This window comes from Ictalurus punctatus, chromosome 28 (genome assembly GCF_001660625.3).
Source record: "Ictalurus punctatus breed USDA103 chromosome 28, Coco_2.0, whole genome shotgun sequence".
Taxonomy (NCBI): Eukaryota; Metazoa; Chordata; class Actinopteri; order Siluriformes; family Ictaluridae; genus Ictalurus; species Ictalurus punctatus.
The window spans coordinates 11,339,114-11,358,316 of NC_030443.2; the positions used below are offsets into that span (position 1 = coordinate 11,339,114).

The 19,203-nt window shown below is 38.9% G+C and overlaps 1 protein-coding gene and 1 long non-coding RNA gene across 5 annotated transcripts in view; one reads left to right on the forward strand and one right to left on the reverse strand.

Moving 5' to 3' along the window:
* Window positions 1–465: 465 nt before the first annotated feature.
* Window positions 466–19,203, reverse strand: part of LOC128629319 (uncharacterized) — a 52,052-nt gene continuing 33,314 nt past the window's right edge. For all 4 annotated transcript variants that reach the window (XM_053676820.1, XM_053676821.1, XM_053676819.1 and 1 more), the window contains 2 exons: window positions 6,956–7,002; window positions 466–3,199 (listed from right to left, as the gene is read on the reverse strand). In XM_053676820.1, coding sequence (XP_053532795.1) covers window positions 617–1,498 — 882 coding nt within the window. In that variant the 5' untranslated portion in view covers window positions 1,499–3,199; window positions 6,956–7,002 and the 3' untranslated portion in view covers window positions 466–616. The remainder of the gene's footprint in view (window positions 3,200–6,955; window positions 7,003–19,203) is intronic.
* LOC124626486 (uncharacterized) lies at window positions 14,533–17,857 on the forward strand. The gene is made up of 2 exons (XR_006981350.2): window positions 14,533–14,678; window positions 15,128–17,857. It is a non-coding gene; the product is annotated as an uncharacterized LOC124626486 (long non-coding RNA).

The following is a 19,203-nucleotide window of genomic DNA, read 5'->3' on the forward strand; positions in this document are numbered from 1 at the left end:
TCGACCCTGTTTTCCGTGACCGCGACTTTGATTCCTGCTTTTCCTCGTTTATGCCTGTTTGCCGATCGCCTGACCTGTTGCGTGTTTTGGATTACGTTCATGGATTACGATTTGGATTTACCTGCTTGTCTCTCTCTTTAATAAAACTGTTGAACTGCGCTTGCATCCGTTCCTATCTGTGTTATATCTCGAGGCATGACAGAATATTCTGCCTATCATGGATGCAGCACGAAGATGAGAGAGACTTCACGCTACGCAAACCATCCCCGCTTTGGATTTGATCCGGTTTCCGCAAGAGACTTTCGTGGATCTTCCAGATCGGTTTGATGGGTTTTTTTGGCTACCCGGAACATTTTCTGGTTGACTGCCAGACATATTTTTCAAGTTTAACGGACACTAAGCCCAGCGAGAGGCAATGGTTAAGGTTCATGGTGTCCCGGTCTGAGGCCATCTCCCACCCTCCCTCCCCTGTAATGGATCTTGTTCAGCCTGCCTGCTCTGCTGAGGACGCCGCATGGCACTCCTATTCCACCAAGGACGTCGCTCAGCCTTCCTGTTCTGCTGAGGACGTCGCTCTGCCTTCCTGCTTGGCTGAGGACGTCACTCTGCCTACCTGCTAGGCTAAGGACCTCGCTCCACTTTCCTGCTCGGCTGTGGATGTCACTCTGCCTTCCTGCTCGGCTGAGGTCATCGCTCTGCTGTCCTGCTCGTCTGAGGTCGTTTCTCTGCCATCCTGTTTCACTGAGGACGTCACTCTGCCTCCATGTTCCGCTGAAGGCATTGTTCCTCTTCTTTGCTGTGCGCCATTTGTCACTCCCCCTTCCTGCTCCATGGAGGACATCGTTCCCCCCTCATTCTCCACGGAGAGCATCATTCCTCCCTTTGGCCTCACGGAGAACCTCACTCCTCTCCCTTGCCTCGCATAGAATCTTGCTCCCCTCTGTGGCCTCGCGGAAATCTTTGATCTTCCCTCGGGCCTCACGGAGAACGTCGCTCCCCTCTCCAGTCCCATTGAGGAAGATGTCCCGCTGCACTGTCCCGCTGAGGAAGGTATCCTACTGTCCTGCTCCGCCGAGGACGTCGCTCTGCCTTCCTGCTCCGCCGAGGACGTTCCTCTGCTTTCCTGCACTGCTGAGTACGTCGCTCTGTTTCCCCACTCCGACGAGGACGTCGCTTCGATTTCCTGTTCCTCCGAGGACGTCGCTCTGCTTTCCTGTTCTGCTGAGGACGTCGCTCTGCTTTCCTGTTCTGCTGAGGTCGCTCTGCTTTCCTGCTCCGCCGGGGATGTCACTCCGCTTTCCTGCTCTGCTGAGAACGTCGGTCTGCTTTCCTGTTCGGCCGAGGACGTCACTCCGCTTTCCTGTTCTGCTGAGAACTTCGCTCCGCTTTCCTGTTCCACCAAGGACATCACTCTGCTTTCCTGCTCCGCCGTGAACGGCGCTCTGCGTTTTTGTTGCTCTGAGAATGCCGTGTGGCCTCCTGATTCAGCTTGGGACATTTTGCCCAGGGGGCCGGGACCGCCATTAGAGATGGATGTTTCATGGCGCTTTTTTGGGGGGGGGGTTATGTCACGGTTTCCCCTTTAAGCAGCGTGCGGGAAAGCATGTGAGTGTACATGCACGAGCAGGTACGCAAGCACCTGCTTTTCCTTTGTTGACAACCGTGACATTTGGACACGTGTGTTTGTTATGTTTCTGTTATGTCTCCTCCCTGTTCTGTCATTGGCTGTTGTTTAACCTGTGTCTAGATTGGGGTCAGCCGTCAGTAATTGGCTCTGATTATGTTTGCATGTATACTGCGTGCCTCCCAGCAGTAGATTAGATTAGAATAGTTAAAATACTTAGTTTAGATTCCTTACCATAGTTAACCACAGTCATAGTCATAGTCAAGATCCATGTTGTGTACCATGTTAGTTTAGTTCATTGCTGGTTTTTCCGCTCCCAGTTCTTAGTCATTGTTTATGTTTCTTGTTTTGTTTCTCGACCCTGTTTTCCGTGACCGTGACCTTGATTCCTGCTTTGCCCCGTTTATGCCTGTTTGCCGATCGCCTGACCTGTTGCATGTTTTGGATTACGTTCATGGATTACGATTTGGATTTACCTGCTTGTCTCTCTCTTTAATAAAATTGTTGAACTGCGCTTGTATCCGTTCCTATCTGCGTTACGTCTCTAGACGTGACGGGTACCACAAACTTTAATGACCCAATATTACTTTTTCACAGTGTTGCACAGGGATGGAAAGTTAAATATGACTAAAACAGCTATGGTAAGAATTCATGGAAACTATGTGTAAGATCTTTATTGTTGGAGTGTAACAGCTGACATGTTAAAGGTTAGCCATAGTGAGTAGTAAGTATGGAGTGAACATGGTTTCTGTTCTTTTCTCAGTAAAGAGGAAACGTGTCTAAAATATTGTACATGGAGGACATGTGCCACAGATGCATCTGACTGGGATTAGGCTCAAAAGCGTTGTAGTAGCTATTGTAAATAAAGTTTTGATGATGCTTAGTAGACATAAATACCATGCAGTCATGCTCCTGTCTTTCCAGACATCTTCATTACCATATTTTTCACAGACATCACCAGGATGACTCTACCCTGCTGTTAGGATGTGTGTGTTGCGAGAGGGAGAGAGAGAGAGGGAGGGGGAGAGAGAGAGAGAGAGAGAGATGCTGCTGTCTCCTTATGATGACTCTTTTAAGTAAGTGTGTGTGTGTGTGTGTGTGTGTGTGTGTGTGTGTGTGTTGAGAGGGAGCAAATGAGATGGGGCTGTCTCCTTGTGATGACTCCTTTAAGAGTGAAGAGAAGGGAAATGTGAGTATGTGTGTGTGAGAGAGAGAGAGAGAGAGAGAGCGAGAGAGAGAGAGAGAGAATGAAGGAGAGTGTATATGACTGTACTCTTGAGGGGGTCTTCACCATGACAGATCAGATGGAGGTCAGGAAAAAAAGGAGGCGGCTGCATAAAAAAATGGAAAGCAGAAAAGCAGCAGTTGTGTTCCAAACATTCAAAGCTCCTCCAGAGAAGCACACTCCATCAGTCATCTCTCCCAGCCAGTGAACTGAGTCATATTGGATTCAGGAGAGCATGCACAAGACCTGACAACACCTGGAGTGTGGAAAGCCGAAAGCAGACAGCATCACTGCAGTGTGCGCACTTACTGAAGATTTATAGCTGCCTCGTTAGGCTTAAACCAACTGATCTGAAAGAAAAGAACAAAGGGATTTGTGGGAAATGCGGTGTGATGGGTGTGGACGAGGTTGATGAAGTAGTTTCCTGCCTCAGCAAAAATCCCTGCAATATGAGAACGTGCCTATATATATTGTGTGTGTGTGTGTGTGTGTGTGTGTGTGTGTGTGTGTGTGTGTGTGTGTGTGTGTGTGTGTGTCAGAGCGAAAGTGTATATGAATTGAATAAATCGTTTTCCGGAGAGATCAATAATAGTAACATCAATCAATAGTCCATCCAGATAACCCTAACTCACTCTCATTTCCTTTTACGCTTCCTCTTCCTCTCCCACCATTTCCTCCTCTATTTTACAAGAAAGAAGCTTTTTCTTCTATCTCTATGTCTCTCATTCTCTATGTCTAATCCCCCCCCCTCTCTCTCTCTCTCTCACACCATCTTCAATTTCCATTCTTTATTTTCTTGTTTTGCTTTCAATTTCTTTGGAGGAATTTCCACATCTGTTCACCACCCTCCATGCTACACCTCCTCTGTTCCTTCCTTCAACATCTTAATTCCTCTATATTTGTTTCCCCATTTCATTTTCTTTCTTCTTCTATCCAGTTTCTCCCATCTTTCTTTTATCTCATGTAATGCCTTGTCTTTCTATTTCTAATTCATTATTTCTTCTTCTTCTTCTTCTTCCTCTTCTTCTTCTTCTTCTTCTCATACTTTATCTTCCTCTTTTCTTCTTCTGTTTCCACATCTGTACTCTTCCTATATGTATTCATCCCTTCCTTCTACACCTGTTTTTATCTTTCTTCCATCACTTTTTGTATCTTTGTGTCTTCTTTTTTTCAATTATTAATTTTAAAAGCCAGTTCAACTCCTTTCTTTCCTCTGTTTCCTAACTCTCATTTCCCTCCACATTTCTGTTCTCTTCTTCCTCTTCCCATCTCCCCATTTCTTTCATTCTACATCCCATGTTTACATGTATCTATCCTTCTTATTCTTCTCTAACTATTTCTCCTGTTTCTATATCCTGTATGAAATTCTTCCCTTTACTTCTAATTTCCTCCACGTCTCTCTCTCTCTCTCTCTCTCTCTCTCTCTCTCTCTCTCTCTCTCTCTCTCTTTCTTTCTTTCTTGCTCTCAACCTCCCATTGCCCTCGCCTTGCTGCAGTGCTGTCTGATTGGTTGAAAATGCACCTCGAACCACTTTAACTCCAGCCCATTGGCTCTCATTCAGACTCAGCATGAGCGCAGAGGTGTGATGTGGACGTACCCTGTCTCCGTCTCTTCCCAGGGGCATGAAGAAGTGGGCATGTCTTCCCAGGCGAGTCCCAGGATGACCAGGAGCTTATCCCTGGTGCCTTAAAGATTAAAGCATATTCGATCGGGCATTTGATCGCAGGCAGCTGGATCCCAGTGAGATGTGAGACTGAGAGACTGCTGAGCAAGACTGCTGAGTCATGTTTTCTAGTTGAGCTTCTTTTCTCTTCTCTTCTCTCTCTCTCGCTCTTCTCTCAATTCAATTCTTCAAGCTTTATTGGCATGACCATATACATGTACGGTATTGCCAAAGCATTACATGAATGTAGAACTGTTATTAATAAACATTGTGCAAAAAATAAAAATGTATACAATGTATAAAGATGTAAATATTAAAAAAACATAGAAGACATAGACTCTCTCTCTCTCTCTCTCTCTCTCTCTCTCTCTCTCTCTCTCTCTACTAACTGGTAAAGCATAGTTTCTAATGAATAAAAGCATTTATGTTTTTAAACATGCTGCCCATTTGCAAGAGTTAGCTCTAGGGAGTCTGGTACTTTTCATCTATCAATGAGGCCAAGAAATATCCTCTCAAACAGTATGAGAGTGTATTACTGACGTCTCATTCCCTAATATGGTATAAGAGTTAAAATTTCAATTATTATTAGATTTTTTAAATAAAATTGGGCCACAGAGACATATTGTTTCCAGTTAATGCTATACTTTAGATGAATAATACTTTAAATGAATAATAGTATGCTATAATTGCATACTATTATTCATTCCCAAATAGTAGTTGGTCTATTGTTGATTGGTCTGTCTGTCTGTCTTTTTGTGTAAACAATAATAAAGCCCAACATTTCCCCTATACCCAACATTATTTTCCAAGACTTGGTCTAATAGCTCATCTTCTGAATGTTAAAATAGTTGAAATGTCATTGTTGAAAGAACTTAACATTTTCAGAGATCCGTGACATAAAAGCATTATTCTTTTACCTCAGTTTATTATTATTATTATTATTATTATTATTATTATTATTAAATACCTTTGGTGTGCAAAGGTCTCTATGTGGATGATAATGTAGATATGCTTAATCTTGATCTTAAAGTTATGAATGCAAATGAACCTTAGCTAGCTTAATAAAATGTAGCTTAATTATATCATTATGCAGGTATATGAAGGTCTGGCCAGAGGGTCCTCCATTACGTGTTAGCTAGATTGTCCTCATAGTTCTCAGGCAAAGAAGCTAATGTGAAACACCAAAATGGAAAAGAAAAGAAAAGTAAAGTTAATTAAAGGTGTCATTAATAATTTAAATTTAAAAAGTGTTTCTACGCTGGCAAAAATCCAATGACAATATTTCAGAGATACCTTAGAAAAATGTTTTTTTATTATTTCCATGTAATGGTTTAGGTATGTTTACTTATTTTCCAGAATGTAAATTAGCCCCACTACCACCCAGAACAGAGCTGCTCAGTTTCGCTCCATGTTTAGTGATTGGTCATTGGCAACAATGGAAAGCAGAACATGTTCCAAGATCTGTGACATAAAATCATTATCCTTTTAGCTCACATGTTTTTATTATTATTTCATTTTTCATTGATGGGCAACCTTATATCACATCAATATCACGTTAAATTAACCATTTTGATGTCTTTATGTGGATGATAGTTATCTTAAATTTGTGAATACACAATAACCTTAGCTATCTTAATAGAATATAGCTTCATGATATCTGTTTGGAGCAGGTATATGAAGGTTTGGCCAGAGAGACCTCTATTACATGTTAGCTAAATTGTCCTCATAGTTCTTAGGCAAAGAAGCTAATGCCAGACACCAGACATGCCTTGGTTGATCATGACCTCTGTTAGAAGTGAAAAATAATGTTATTTTGATTTATACCTTTTCAAAGTATTACTTGGATATAGAAAATTGTTCTGCAAATGGATTCTGATGAATTTGATATGAAATTGTAAGAAAAGCTGTATATTTTAACCCCCTTGCCAAAACCTTTGCATTTGTATTGTATAAGCATTTGTAACTTCCTGAAAGTGTGAATGTTCAGGCAGGAGACTGTGTTAATGCCTTACAATGCTTCATTATTCATACTCTGCAACAAAGTGAACCCAGTGCTCCTAAAATCTAGAGTGGGGTGTGGCCTTTGGGGAAAAAAAATCCCCGCACACAATAAGATGACAAAGTCAATTCTCAGTCGTGAACACACACACACACACACACACACACACACACACACACAAGATTTGCCCAGCTATATCTGGCTGAGTCATAGGTTTGAACTCAATGAGCTGGTGGTATGATAACCACTCCTTATTTTCACCCCTTCCTGTCCTCCTAACACACTTTTTGCTGGGTCATGTTTGAACACACACACACACACACACACACACACACACACACACACACACACACACACACACACACACACAACGGTGCTGATGTGCCAGTCTGCCACCTGCAGATTTGCAGAGGTACTGCAGTCCTCAGTAAAATTGTACTCACCATAAAGATGTCTGTGGTCCGTGCATTATGAATCCATGCGCTGATATCTGTAGGGCACACACACACACACACAAACACACACACACACACACACACACGCACACACACACACACACACACACACACACACACACACACAGGAGTTTGGGTATTTCTTTGATTTACAAGTTTGTAAAATATAAAATAATATGCATTTTAGTTTGTTTTCCTTCAACTGAATGCCCTGGCATTTGCCCTTGGCTCAATACCCCTAATCTTAAAGGAATCAGGCATTCTCTGTTCTATTCTATTCTTAAATAAAAATTAAAATGAAATTGTGTTTAAATGGAAAATTTAATTAAAGCACATTAAAGGTGCCATTAGTAAGTGTTTCTACACTAGCAATAATAACAATATTTCAGAGATACCATAAAAACGTTCTTTTTCATATTGCCATGTAATGGATTAGACTTGTTTAGTTGTTTTCCAGCCCATAAATTAGCCCCGCCGCCAGCCAGAACAGAGCTGCTCAGTTTTGCTCCTTTTCATTTCATGAGGCTTTGAGGATCAGATGTATATTAGGACTCAACATGGTGCAGCTGTAGAATGTCTCACAGTGAATCTGAAATGAACGATCCGTTCACTAAGGCTGTAGCCTGCACAGTTGCTGTGCAAGCTGTGGTTAAATATCAGATGTTAAGTGGTGGAGAGCTGTCAAGAAGCTCGGGCTAAACGAGGAAATGCGAGCTCAGTAAAGGAGATAATGTGCTAATAAATGATGTTGTAAATAATGAAATATTTAATAAAGAGTCTCATGCTAAAACAATTAAATGATGTTGAACGAATTAATCAGTCCATACAGAGTTTTTTCATGATTTTTGTGGCCAAAAATGCTTGATTTTGCTGCTATTTTTTTGTTTTGTTTTGTTTTGTTTTGTTTTTTCATTTGTGGTGCAAATTGTGGAGTTTTTATACTTTTTGTGGAAAATTACTTTATTGCATGAAATTGTTTTGCACGGCCTTTCGCAGTGATGTTTGCAATTTTTAAAAATTACAAGCTCCTCCGAATATTGAGGAGTTTGCTTGATTTTGCATTAACTACTGTGATTGCAAAATCCTGGAGGGGCAGAATAATAGGACTAACATGATATATGATTACTAACTGGTTTAAATGAAAAAGCTGCAGTGTGCAAAAAATGAGGTATTAGTGTGAAATGAAAGCGTACATCATTTTTCTTTGGTCGACTGCAGCTTCTATAATATTTAGAAAAATGACCAATCACTGATCACCATTAATCCCAACAACCAATCACTGATCGCATTGATCCCAACAACCAATCACTAATCACCATTGATCCCAACAACCAATCACTGTTCACCATTGGTCCCAATAACCAATCACTGATCACCCTTATTCCCAACAACAAATCACTGATCACCATTATTCCCAAAAACCAATCACTGGTCACCATTGGTCCCAAAAACCAATCACTGAACACCATTGGTCCCAACAACCAATCACTGATCACCATTGGTCCCAACAACCAACCACTGATCACCATTGGTCCCAACAACCAACCAATCACTGAACACCATTGTTCCAATGTCCAATCACCAATCATTGTTCCTAAAAATCAATCACCTAGAACCATTATTCGCAACGACAAATCACTGATCACCATTGCTCCTAAAAACCAATCACGGATCACCCTTGTTTCCAAAAACCAATCACAATTGTTTCTTTTTGTCTGCATTCTTGACAGAATACAGAAATACGTAAACATTTTGTGATGCCAAGACCAAAAATGACTACTTTCTATAAGAAATAACTTCTGGTTCTATATAATAATCTATTATTTTCTATTCTGATGTTTCTTCAGATAAATGCTCATGACAATTCAATTAATATGTAAATAAATCTATGATGTCATCTAGCAACTTCTTGAGACTTCTTGAGCATGCATTAGCTACTTTCCCATGAAAGCAGTTATGTCTGTGGTTTTCAACCCAAAAATGGTGTTTAAAAATTCCAGCAACAGTGCCGCCTTAGTGGTGCTATAGGTCTACCTGATAAATTGGTCATAGGTGTAAATAATTTAGCTCCAACTCACTGTGTATATACTACTGTTACATATTTTCTAAAGCACAATCAATTATAATGCACACCGGAACAGGAATATCTGAAAGAGCCAGCGAGTGTGTGTGTGTGTGTGTATGCTGTGGCAGAGGAGACAGGAGAGGAGACAGACACTGCAGTGACGTCTGATGTTAGAGAGCAAACAGCAGCACGTTAATCTGTAGTTTGCAGAATCTTTTGCTCTCTCATTCCTGTCATATATTCTCCTATGCTTTTTATTATTTTCTTATTTACATGTGTGAATATGTGTGAGCACCTCTCACTCTTTATCATCAGTTTTATTATTTCTCTGTCTCTATCTCTCTCTCTCTCTCTGATGGGGGGGGGGGGGGGGCATATCTGCAATGGTTGCCATGGCACCAGACAGCTCTGTTTCTGCCAGTGTACATGAGTAAACATGAGTGTGTGTGTGTGTGTGTGTGTGTGTGTGTGTGTGTCTACTACACTGTGAATTTGCGAGACAGCGTGATTACATGTGCTAGCCTGCCATTCAGCTACTGTCTCGTTAACGGGCTGGCTTCGGCGAGCTAATTAACATGCTGTCCATTCATTCAAACAGTCACAAACAGCCGATAGGTAATTAAAGGCCGTCTGAAAATGACACGTTTACGCAGACTGGCAAGCTGTGTGTGTGTGTACACAGCACGGAGCTCTGTGTGGCTCGCTTGTTAAATTATCTGATAGAGATGGATCACAGTGATCAATTTGAGTGTGTGTGTATTTGTGTGCATGTGTGTGTGTGTGTGTGTGTGTGTCTGTGAGACTGACAGACTGACTGTTGGACGTGTTTTCATTCTCTACTGTGGCATATTTATTAAGTGTTTGCTGCAAAGAGAGCAATTCTGACCGAACGCTTCAGGGTTCAGCAAAACAGAATTCTTCAGCATCAGAGGTTTAGGGCTAAGGTGATTATACGAGTATGGCTATAAAGCATGATGAGTAAATTATAATAAAGTGAATATTATGGCATACTAGCATAAATAAAGATTCCCACATAAATATGTCCAATAAAATTTTCATTCTGATCATCTATCTATCTATCTATCTATCTATCTATCTATCTATCTATCTATCCATCCATCTATCTATCTATCTATCTATCTATCTATCTATCAATCTATCTGTCTGTCTGTCTGTCTGTCTGTCTGTCTGTCTATCTGTCTATCTATCTATCTATCTGTCTGACTGTCTGTCTGTCTCATTTTTAATACAGATATAATGAATTTTTAAAAATATATATTTACTTAGGGATGATACCAATAGTAGCAAAAAATGGTGGTTCAGATTTTAGAGAAAATCAAAAAAGAATTGAATCCAATCCGGTAACAAATAGAAAAGATTGGAATTGAAGACTGCAAATGTTTACATATAAACAAACTTGATTATATTTTACTGTTAAGATTGATTTTTTTTTTTTGATCATTATAGTTTTTATATTTGAATTGCAAGTGATTTTCGTGTGAAAGTTGCTGTTTTGCCATGTTTGTAGCTTTAAAAAAAAAACATCTGACAGTTTTTTAAGGGAACAAATATCACATGGTTATCCATATCAGCTGATACTCAAGGTTTCAGTATTGGAAAAGAAAAAGTGGCATTGTGCCATTGCTATATTTAATTCTTTATGATTTTATATTAAGTTTCTTTATGATTCTATATATTTAATTTTCCCATTTTATAAATATGTTTTTAATATAATTAAATGTATGTGTGTACATATACTGTATGTTTCTTAATAGTTAAAATTTTATTTGATCTTTGTTGTCATATATATATATATATATATATATATATATATATATATATATATATATATATATATATATATATATATACATATATAAATTATTATTATTATTATTATTATTATTATTATTATTATCATTATTATTATTATTATTATAATTATATATCATTATTTTAAAAAACAGATATTGAATGTTTACATGTAATTCTTTATTTTGCCTTTCACTAAGTGCTAGAGGCATCTGAGATTCTGTGTGTAGTGTGATATCTCAAAAATGAGTGGTGTAATATCTATAGGATTTATATGTAATTACTGTATCATTGTAACCAGCAGATTAACTATTTCGATTCTGAAATTGCTCCAAACAGGGTTAAGGTCACAGCAAGTTCAAATGTCTGAAAGAGTTCTTCTTCAATAGCTTCCTTGCTGCTTGAAATATATTTTCTGCCATACAAATTAGTAACAAGAAGAGACTAGACATCCCGGTGAACACCACTGGTGTTGAGTTTGACTTGTGTTTTAATCTTATGGAAAATATAAATAAAATAAAATAATCTGCAGTGGGTTGGTGTGATACATAACATATTTTCCAATAACAGTACATGCTGAAGTGTTTTATTCCTCTTATGACATAGCATTTTGCCTGCACTAACCATTTTTTTCTTATTAAAGAACAGCACATCAAACTCTTATCCAATTATAGTTATGTTTAATGTTCTGGACCTCCTGCAAAACAACTTAGTTCTTGTTATTACTTAAGTTATAGCATGTATAAGCGGTCACTCCCTCACTGGCCTCTTTTTTCTCTTGAAGTTCATAAGACAAACCAATTTCAGCTGTTCATGTTGCTGAAAAATCACCCTCCTCCCTAAAGCCTTTCTGTGTTTTAAAATTCAGGAAAAATCTGTATCAGGAAAAATCTGTGTTTATATCTTTACTTCTGACTGTTATAAAGTTCTGACACTGGAGACTCCTTGCAAAAATGCTAAATAAACGTCTCCTCACAGACAACGTTTATTTTTCATTTGTTCATGTGGAAAGTCCACCATACAAGTTCCTGTGGAAGTTGTTACCATAGAAACGATAATGTATCAGAAAAAGTACATTAATATAAACCTTGCAACTGAAATTATTGTCAGAGTTGCTGGTATCAACACCTTCTTTTTAATCACATTAGATAATTCATCAGCATTGTGTTATACATTCATTTCATTGTATATTATTATTCTTTGGATTTGTACAGTTTCTTAAAATTACTTTCTTAAAATTACATTATAGTGTAGATATATTGATTTATCTAAATATGGAAATATATTGCTACAGTATACCATTGTGATAGAGATATGCTGTATGGGTATAATGGTACACTATGATGTGGATGAGTTATTAGCATTAAGTTATATGTGTATAAATAAATACGTAACAAATATATTCCTTGCAATAAGCTTTTTAAAACAGGTCATTTTTTTATACTTACATACATACAAACAAAAGTTAGATTTTGCAAAATCCTTTCATCTTTATCTTTTCCTCAAAGGTCCCCTCACACACACACACACACACACACACACACACACACCAGAAGGGAGCAGCATTGCGCTGGAGGGGAAAGTTCCAGTTTTGACTGGGGATCTTAACTCACACCTTCATCCGTTCACACCCCTGGGGTTGGAGGGATCAGTGCATATGATACTCCTGACATGCTGTATGTGAGTGTGTGTGTGGAGGCCATATGTCTCTATGATAATAGATACATAACTATATACTGATTGATGTGTCAAAATGTATTTTTTTCCTCGCAAATGTATTTGAAAGTTTTAGGCTACATCCACATTAATCCGTATAGATCTGAAAACTGCATTTTTGTTTTAAAACACTCTCTGTCTACACTGGTGTTTTCAAACATTTTCCAAAAATTGCTCATCCACACTGAAACGTCCGAGAAAACTCATATCCCTATACTGCACATGCGTAAAAGCATAAGAAGCTCTGACCTGCGTCATTTCCGTCAGGTGGTTATTTAAAAATTAATCTGAAGGTTGTACAAAGGCACAACATTTTCAGTACATCATATCACAGCCTGTCATGGTCTCAACTTCCCAGCATGCCTCCAAATATGGCCACCATGGACTCCAATACCCAAAACGTACACACACTTCCCTGCTCACAATCACCTAGCTTCTAACAAAGCACACCTGGGTTCAATTATAATGAAATTGATAATGAGTCTTTATTGATAACATATACAGTACAGGATAGTGAAATTCTTTTCTTCGCATACCCACAGGGTCAGCCATGATACAGTGCCCCTGGAGCAGAGAGGGTGGCAGCTTGTAGTGCTGGGGCTTGAACACCGACCTTCCGATCAGTAATACATTGTCTTAACAGCCAAGCCACCTGTATTTGCAATTGCATTTCCTAATTGTGGACACTTAAATTGTGACATAATGAAAATGCAAATTGTGTATTACCGTTTGCATTTTTATTTACACGAACGTACAGTGTCTGCCAAATTTCAAAAGGAAACGCAAAGTCCATTTGCAATTGCATTTCCCATGCGTTAAGCATTATGACCCTGTCATATTAAAATAGCAATAGCAATTACCCCGTTTGCTATTTCACTTCCTCACTGTCGCCTATGGAGCCTGCCAAAATTCAAACAGAATTGCAAATCCCTTTACATTTGCATTTAATATGCCTTCCACACAAACCTGTCAGTCATTAATACTTCCATACAGTCAGGCTTACAGTCACACACACACGCTACATAAACAGACTTTCAGTCAGTACACACTTTGTGAAGTATACACTCAGTTACCTTGTGTTCTGTCATTACCAAGCCTTCTATATCGTGATTGATTCTACCATTTTAGACCCTTTTTCTGTGCAACATTTTTGTGAGTTTGTGCCTTGCCCAGTTCATTCTGTTTGTTCATCATCTGACCCTTTGCCTGTTTTTTTGTTATCGATTCTGCATTACCCTTTGGATTATCTGCATGTTTTTTTTCTAATAAACAGCATCTTGTAACTGCGATTGCATTCACTTCTACTCTATCTGTGACACAGTACAACATCATCCACCAGCTTGTTTGTTTCGAGTTGACTGGGTCACATGACTGCATCACATGACTAACAGAGCTTTTCGAAAATGCTCTCCCGAGCAGATAAATCTGAAAATGCTGTTTTCGCATTGTACTGTGGACTGAGAAAACAGAGAGACTCAAAACCAGTGAGGTATTTTTAGTCACGTGACACAGTCATGTGACCCATTCAACTCAAAACAAACAAGCTGGTGGACAATGTTGAACTGCAGTTGTTGCGCCTGCTTTCCAGTTTGATAGCTTTGTTAAAGATTAATGTCACTTTTAAATAACCACCTGAAGGAAATAACGCAAGCCAGAGCTTCTTACGTTTTTACACGTGTGCAGTTTAGGGATGCAAGCGTTTTCAGACGTTTCAGTGTGAACGAGCAATTTTTGGAAAACGTTTGAAAATGCCAGTGTAGATGGAAAATAACGAAAAGAAAATTTCAGATCTATCTGGATTAAAGTGGACATGGATGTGGATGGAAAGCCAAAATGTAGAGAAAAAGATGTGTTTATCCAGATTTATGTGGATGTAGCCTTTTTTGCAGGTATAGCAATATTTAAGTAGAGGAGTTATACATGTGTGTGTCTTTGGGGTGGGGGTTGAGGGGGGTTGGATTGTGCGGGGGGGGGGGGGGATGGTGTTATAAAGGGTTGTGAGTGTTGGAGGAGAACCTCTTTGCTTAGTTAAACAAAGGACCTCGACACAGGCCTGCAAGATAAACACAACACTTCCATGAGAAAACATGTGTGCAATTACACTGTAACTCATCCTGGGTAAGTCCTCTTCTTCTGGGTGGGTGAGTACACACACACACAGTGCATGTGACAAGCCTGCAGGGCAGTAAGGCAATAGTCTTTGATGATTTGCTTGCTTTGTCAAAGCATGTACAGTTCATGTAATCTATCTATCTATCTATCTATCTATCTATCTATCTATCTATCTATCTATCTATAACACTGTGTTAAGCTTGAACATATTCAAATTGACTAAAAATGTTTGGGTTATGCTGATTAAATTCAAATTAAATTCAAATGAAAATATAAAACTTCAAAAATCATTTAAATTATAATGAAAATTAGATATAGTGATTAAGAACAAAACGCCGTTCTACACCAAGCATGTGTGCCATTTAAACACAATTGTACAAACTGTACACTACAGCACATAATTTCCAGGCCACTCTTGCATTGAGTAACTTGAATGTTCTTGAATCCTCCATCAGGCAAACACTGAACAAGAATGGTGTGCATGGCAGGGTGGAAGCCACTACTCTCTGAAAAGAACAGTGCTGCCTGACAGGGATAACCAGAGGCATATTGGAAGAATGTTCAGTGGACATTTTTTGGTTTAAATAAAAAGCATTATGTTTAGTGAAAACCAAACATTCATTCCAGCATGAGAACCTCATCCTGACTGTGAAGCATGGTGGTGGCAGCACTATGATTTGATGCTGCTTTGCTGCCTCCAGTCTAGGACAGCTTGCCATTATTGGTGGACCTACAGTAAGAATTCTGGATTGTACCAACAAATTCTAAAGACAATGTCAGGGTATTTGTCTATGAACTACAGCTTACGTGGGTCATGCAGAAGAAATTCAAAGTCAAAGTCCAGACCTTAACCCAATAGAAATGTTGTAAAAGGACCTGACAGGAGCAGTTCATACAAGGATGCCCACCAACATCACTGAGTTGAAGCAGTTTTGTAGGAAGAATGGGACAAATTCCTCCAACACATTGTGCAGGATTGATTACCAGTTACCAGAAACGCTTGCTTTAAGTTATTGTTGCTCAAGGGGGTCACACAAGTTACTGAAAGCAAAGGTTCACGTACGTTTCCAACAAAGCTATTCAATGTTCCTTAATTTTGCTCAATAAATAAATATGAAAACTATGTTTATGCACCATTCATTTAATAGGGAACTCGTTATATAGTTCTAGGGCTTAGATGAAGATCTGAACACATTTCAGGTCAAACTTATGCAAAAGTACAGACAGTTGTAAACGGCTCACAAACTTTCTGCAGCACTGTAACACAGAAGTTTTTCACACAGAATGCAGCCTAATTACATTTAGTCTGGCCCCGAGAATGAGCTTGATAAAAATGGCACTGAAGCAAAAGAGAATTAAATGTGCCAAAATGTGCATTTCTCTTTGACTTTCTGGAACATCTGAGACCATTCTGATACATTTAGATAGCGATTTGTGTCAAATAATAGTTTTACGTTTCATTGTAAATATGTAAAGTACAGTAAATGGTCAATATAAATGTCAGTATGAATGTAAAATATAAATCTTAAAAGTAACTATGCATGGAGAACTTAAATGTTTCTTTCATATGCCATTTGACCCTGCCATCTCAGAGTGTGCATCATGGGAAAACACAGGGCCAGTAGGGTTGCCAGGTTTACACCATGCTGTGCCTGGCATTGATGGCATTTCTGGGCTGATTCAAAAACAGTCCACAGCCACCAAGTTCTTGTTGTAAAAAAACATAATCTGAATTAAATCAAACCTATTTCTACATGTAGACAGTGTAGATCAGTGGTCACCAACCCTCTTTTTTGAGTTCTACCTTCCTGCAGGTTTCAGCTCCAGCCAAAATCTAACACACCTGTTTTTGTTGATCAAGAACAGCTTAAGGCTTCCAATGATTAGATGGTCAGGTGGGAAGGATTATGGTTGGAGCTAAAGTCTTCAGGAATGTAGATCTCCAGGAACAGGGTTGGTGACCACTGGTGTAGACCTATCTACAATGCATAGAACCATTTCTGTTTTCTACAGAAGTGCAAGGGTCATGAATTATTTATTTCTTATGATCTTATGATAACAAAATTTGTTTTTGTTACTTATGTCGAAAAGCAAGACTAGGCATATACTGTATGCTGTACAGCATGGATGAGTGCTGAGTGCATGCTTTTTATTTGAATCAGTGAGTACTGTAAGAGGTGATAACTGATGCAGTGGTAAAGCTTTTGCTTTCATTTTTCAATGCCAAAATCATAGGATCGAGCCTGTGCACAGGGTGAACGGGCGGAGTTTCATTTTCACAAGTATCCTCTTGTGATTTCTCAATAAAGTACATCTGTCTAGCTATCTATCTATTGAGCTGTATGTTTGTCAGTGCTATGAAAAAATTCGCAACTATACTGTTGTGGATACTTTAGTGATCCTGAACAGATGGTCATTTCTGTTTTCAGATATATAGTGCAAAGACTGATTTAAGTCACTAGTTTGGAATTTTCCATAGAAAACATAAATGGTTGTTTTACATTGGCTGCATTTAAATTTTCAAATTTGCCATAGAATATGTAGTAATTGTTTTGATTTCATTTGGATTATTTGCTTCACAACAAGACCCTCATCCCAAAAATGCTATCAGCTTTTTACAGCCTCAAGCTTGTTCCAAAACTAGCACGGTATGGTGTGAACGTGGCAACCCTACCAGCGCTGTGTTTTCCCATGACACACACTCTGAGAGGACGGGGTCAATTGGCACATAATGTTAAGTTCTACATTTACATTTACATTTAATATTTCTGTTTATAATTAATCTCTATATTTAACATTTTTACTTACAGTTATATTTGACATTTATATTTAACATTTGCTTTTAATATTGAAACATAACTATTATTTAACATATGTTGCTAGCTGAATGTGGCCTCAAATGTTCAAAAATAAAAAGTCAGAGAGAAAAGACTTTTTTTACATTTTGTGCCCCATATGAACACATGACATGATGTCTGTGTGTGTTTCTGAACATGCTTGCATTTGTACGTGTGTGCGAGTGTTTTCTAATGGCCCAGGCCCCGAACTGTAAACAGCCAGAGGAATTCTGTACCCTGTGACCCTCAGTTCTCAGAAACAGCACTAGGGCAACGAGTTCATTGAGACAGACACACACACACACACACACACACACACACACACACACACACACACACACACATACACACACACACACACACACACACACACACACACTTACACACATGAGCCCAGCCCAGAGAGGCCTCTCAGGGAGGAAACGCACATGCCTCCTCCATCTAACGCCACCAGCACATATGTGTACACACATGCACACACACACACTCACACGCACGCACACACACACACACACACATTGAAACACATGACAGGCATATACATTCTGTATTGTAGCTCACTTTACACTAAAAAGATACAACAAATGGCAAACAGAGGTATGGGAGTGTTGCATAAACTCAGGTTAAGACAAGCTGAGTTATGAGAGTAACATGATCGGATCAGGTCTAAATCACAGTATGTGCTGTGATACACAGAAAAAGTCTCAGCTTCATTTCTAGGTGTTGGTAATCTAAGACACTCTACTGTTCTGTCTTTTGCCCTGATTCTGTCAAAGAACGGAATGTGGCATGTCGTGTCCTACGGTTAACTCACACATGCACACATGCACACACACACACACACACACACACACACACACACACACACACACACACACACACACACACACACACACACACACACACACACACACTCATTAATACTTAGAAGCAGGGATCACTGAGTAGTATCCAACTTTCCATTCCTCTTCTCAAAATGAGTCCCATTAATACTAAATAACGATAAGCTAACATAACAATCGGCTAGTTCAGTGTTTGGTTCTTTCATATTATTGCAAAGCTGTTGGAAGGGAACTCATATGAAAAGTTAGGAATAATTAGATTCAGGATTTAGGGAAGGTTTAGTGCTTCTCATTTGTTTGTTTTTTCCCCTTCATCTATGTGTGGTGCTGTTTGTTAAAATTCTTTACAAAATTTCTGTGAGTTAAAATCAATCCTGTTCTGTTTCTGAAGCCACGATTAAACTCCCCGAACACATACCCAATGCTCCTTGCCCTAAGAAAACTCTTAAAAGTTCATCAAAGTCATCATTCTGGAAAACTTCACTCATTTACTTGGAAAATGTCCAGTTTACCATGTAGAGTAGCTATCTCATAATGTTATTATATTGATCAGACTCTAAAATGTTATGTTTTATATGAATTTCATTCACTGTGCAGTTTCACTATTAAATAAAATGAAGCAACAAGGCAAGAAGATTCATCAGTGTTAAAAAAATGAAAGATTATGAGACATCTGCAAAGAAAAAGAAACGACGATGACTGGCAAGCCTAGTCAAGTCTACGTTGCAGCATTTTTGTCAATGGTACAGGATCTGAGGAGCTCTTCGCTGATGGTTTTTGAACTTCTGTATCTTTCTGCTGAGAACAAGTAAGCTAGCTAGCTAAGTCACAATATCAGGCAAGGTAAATACT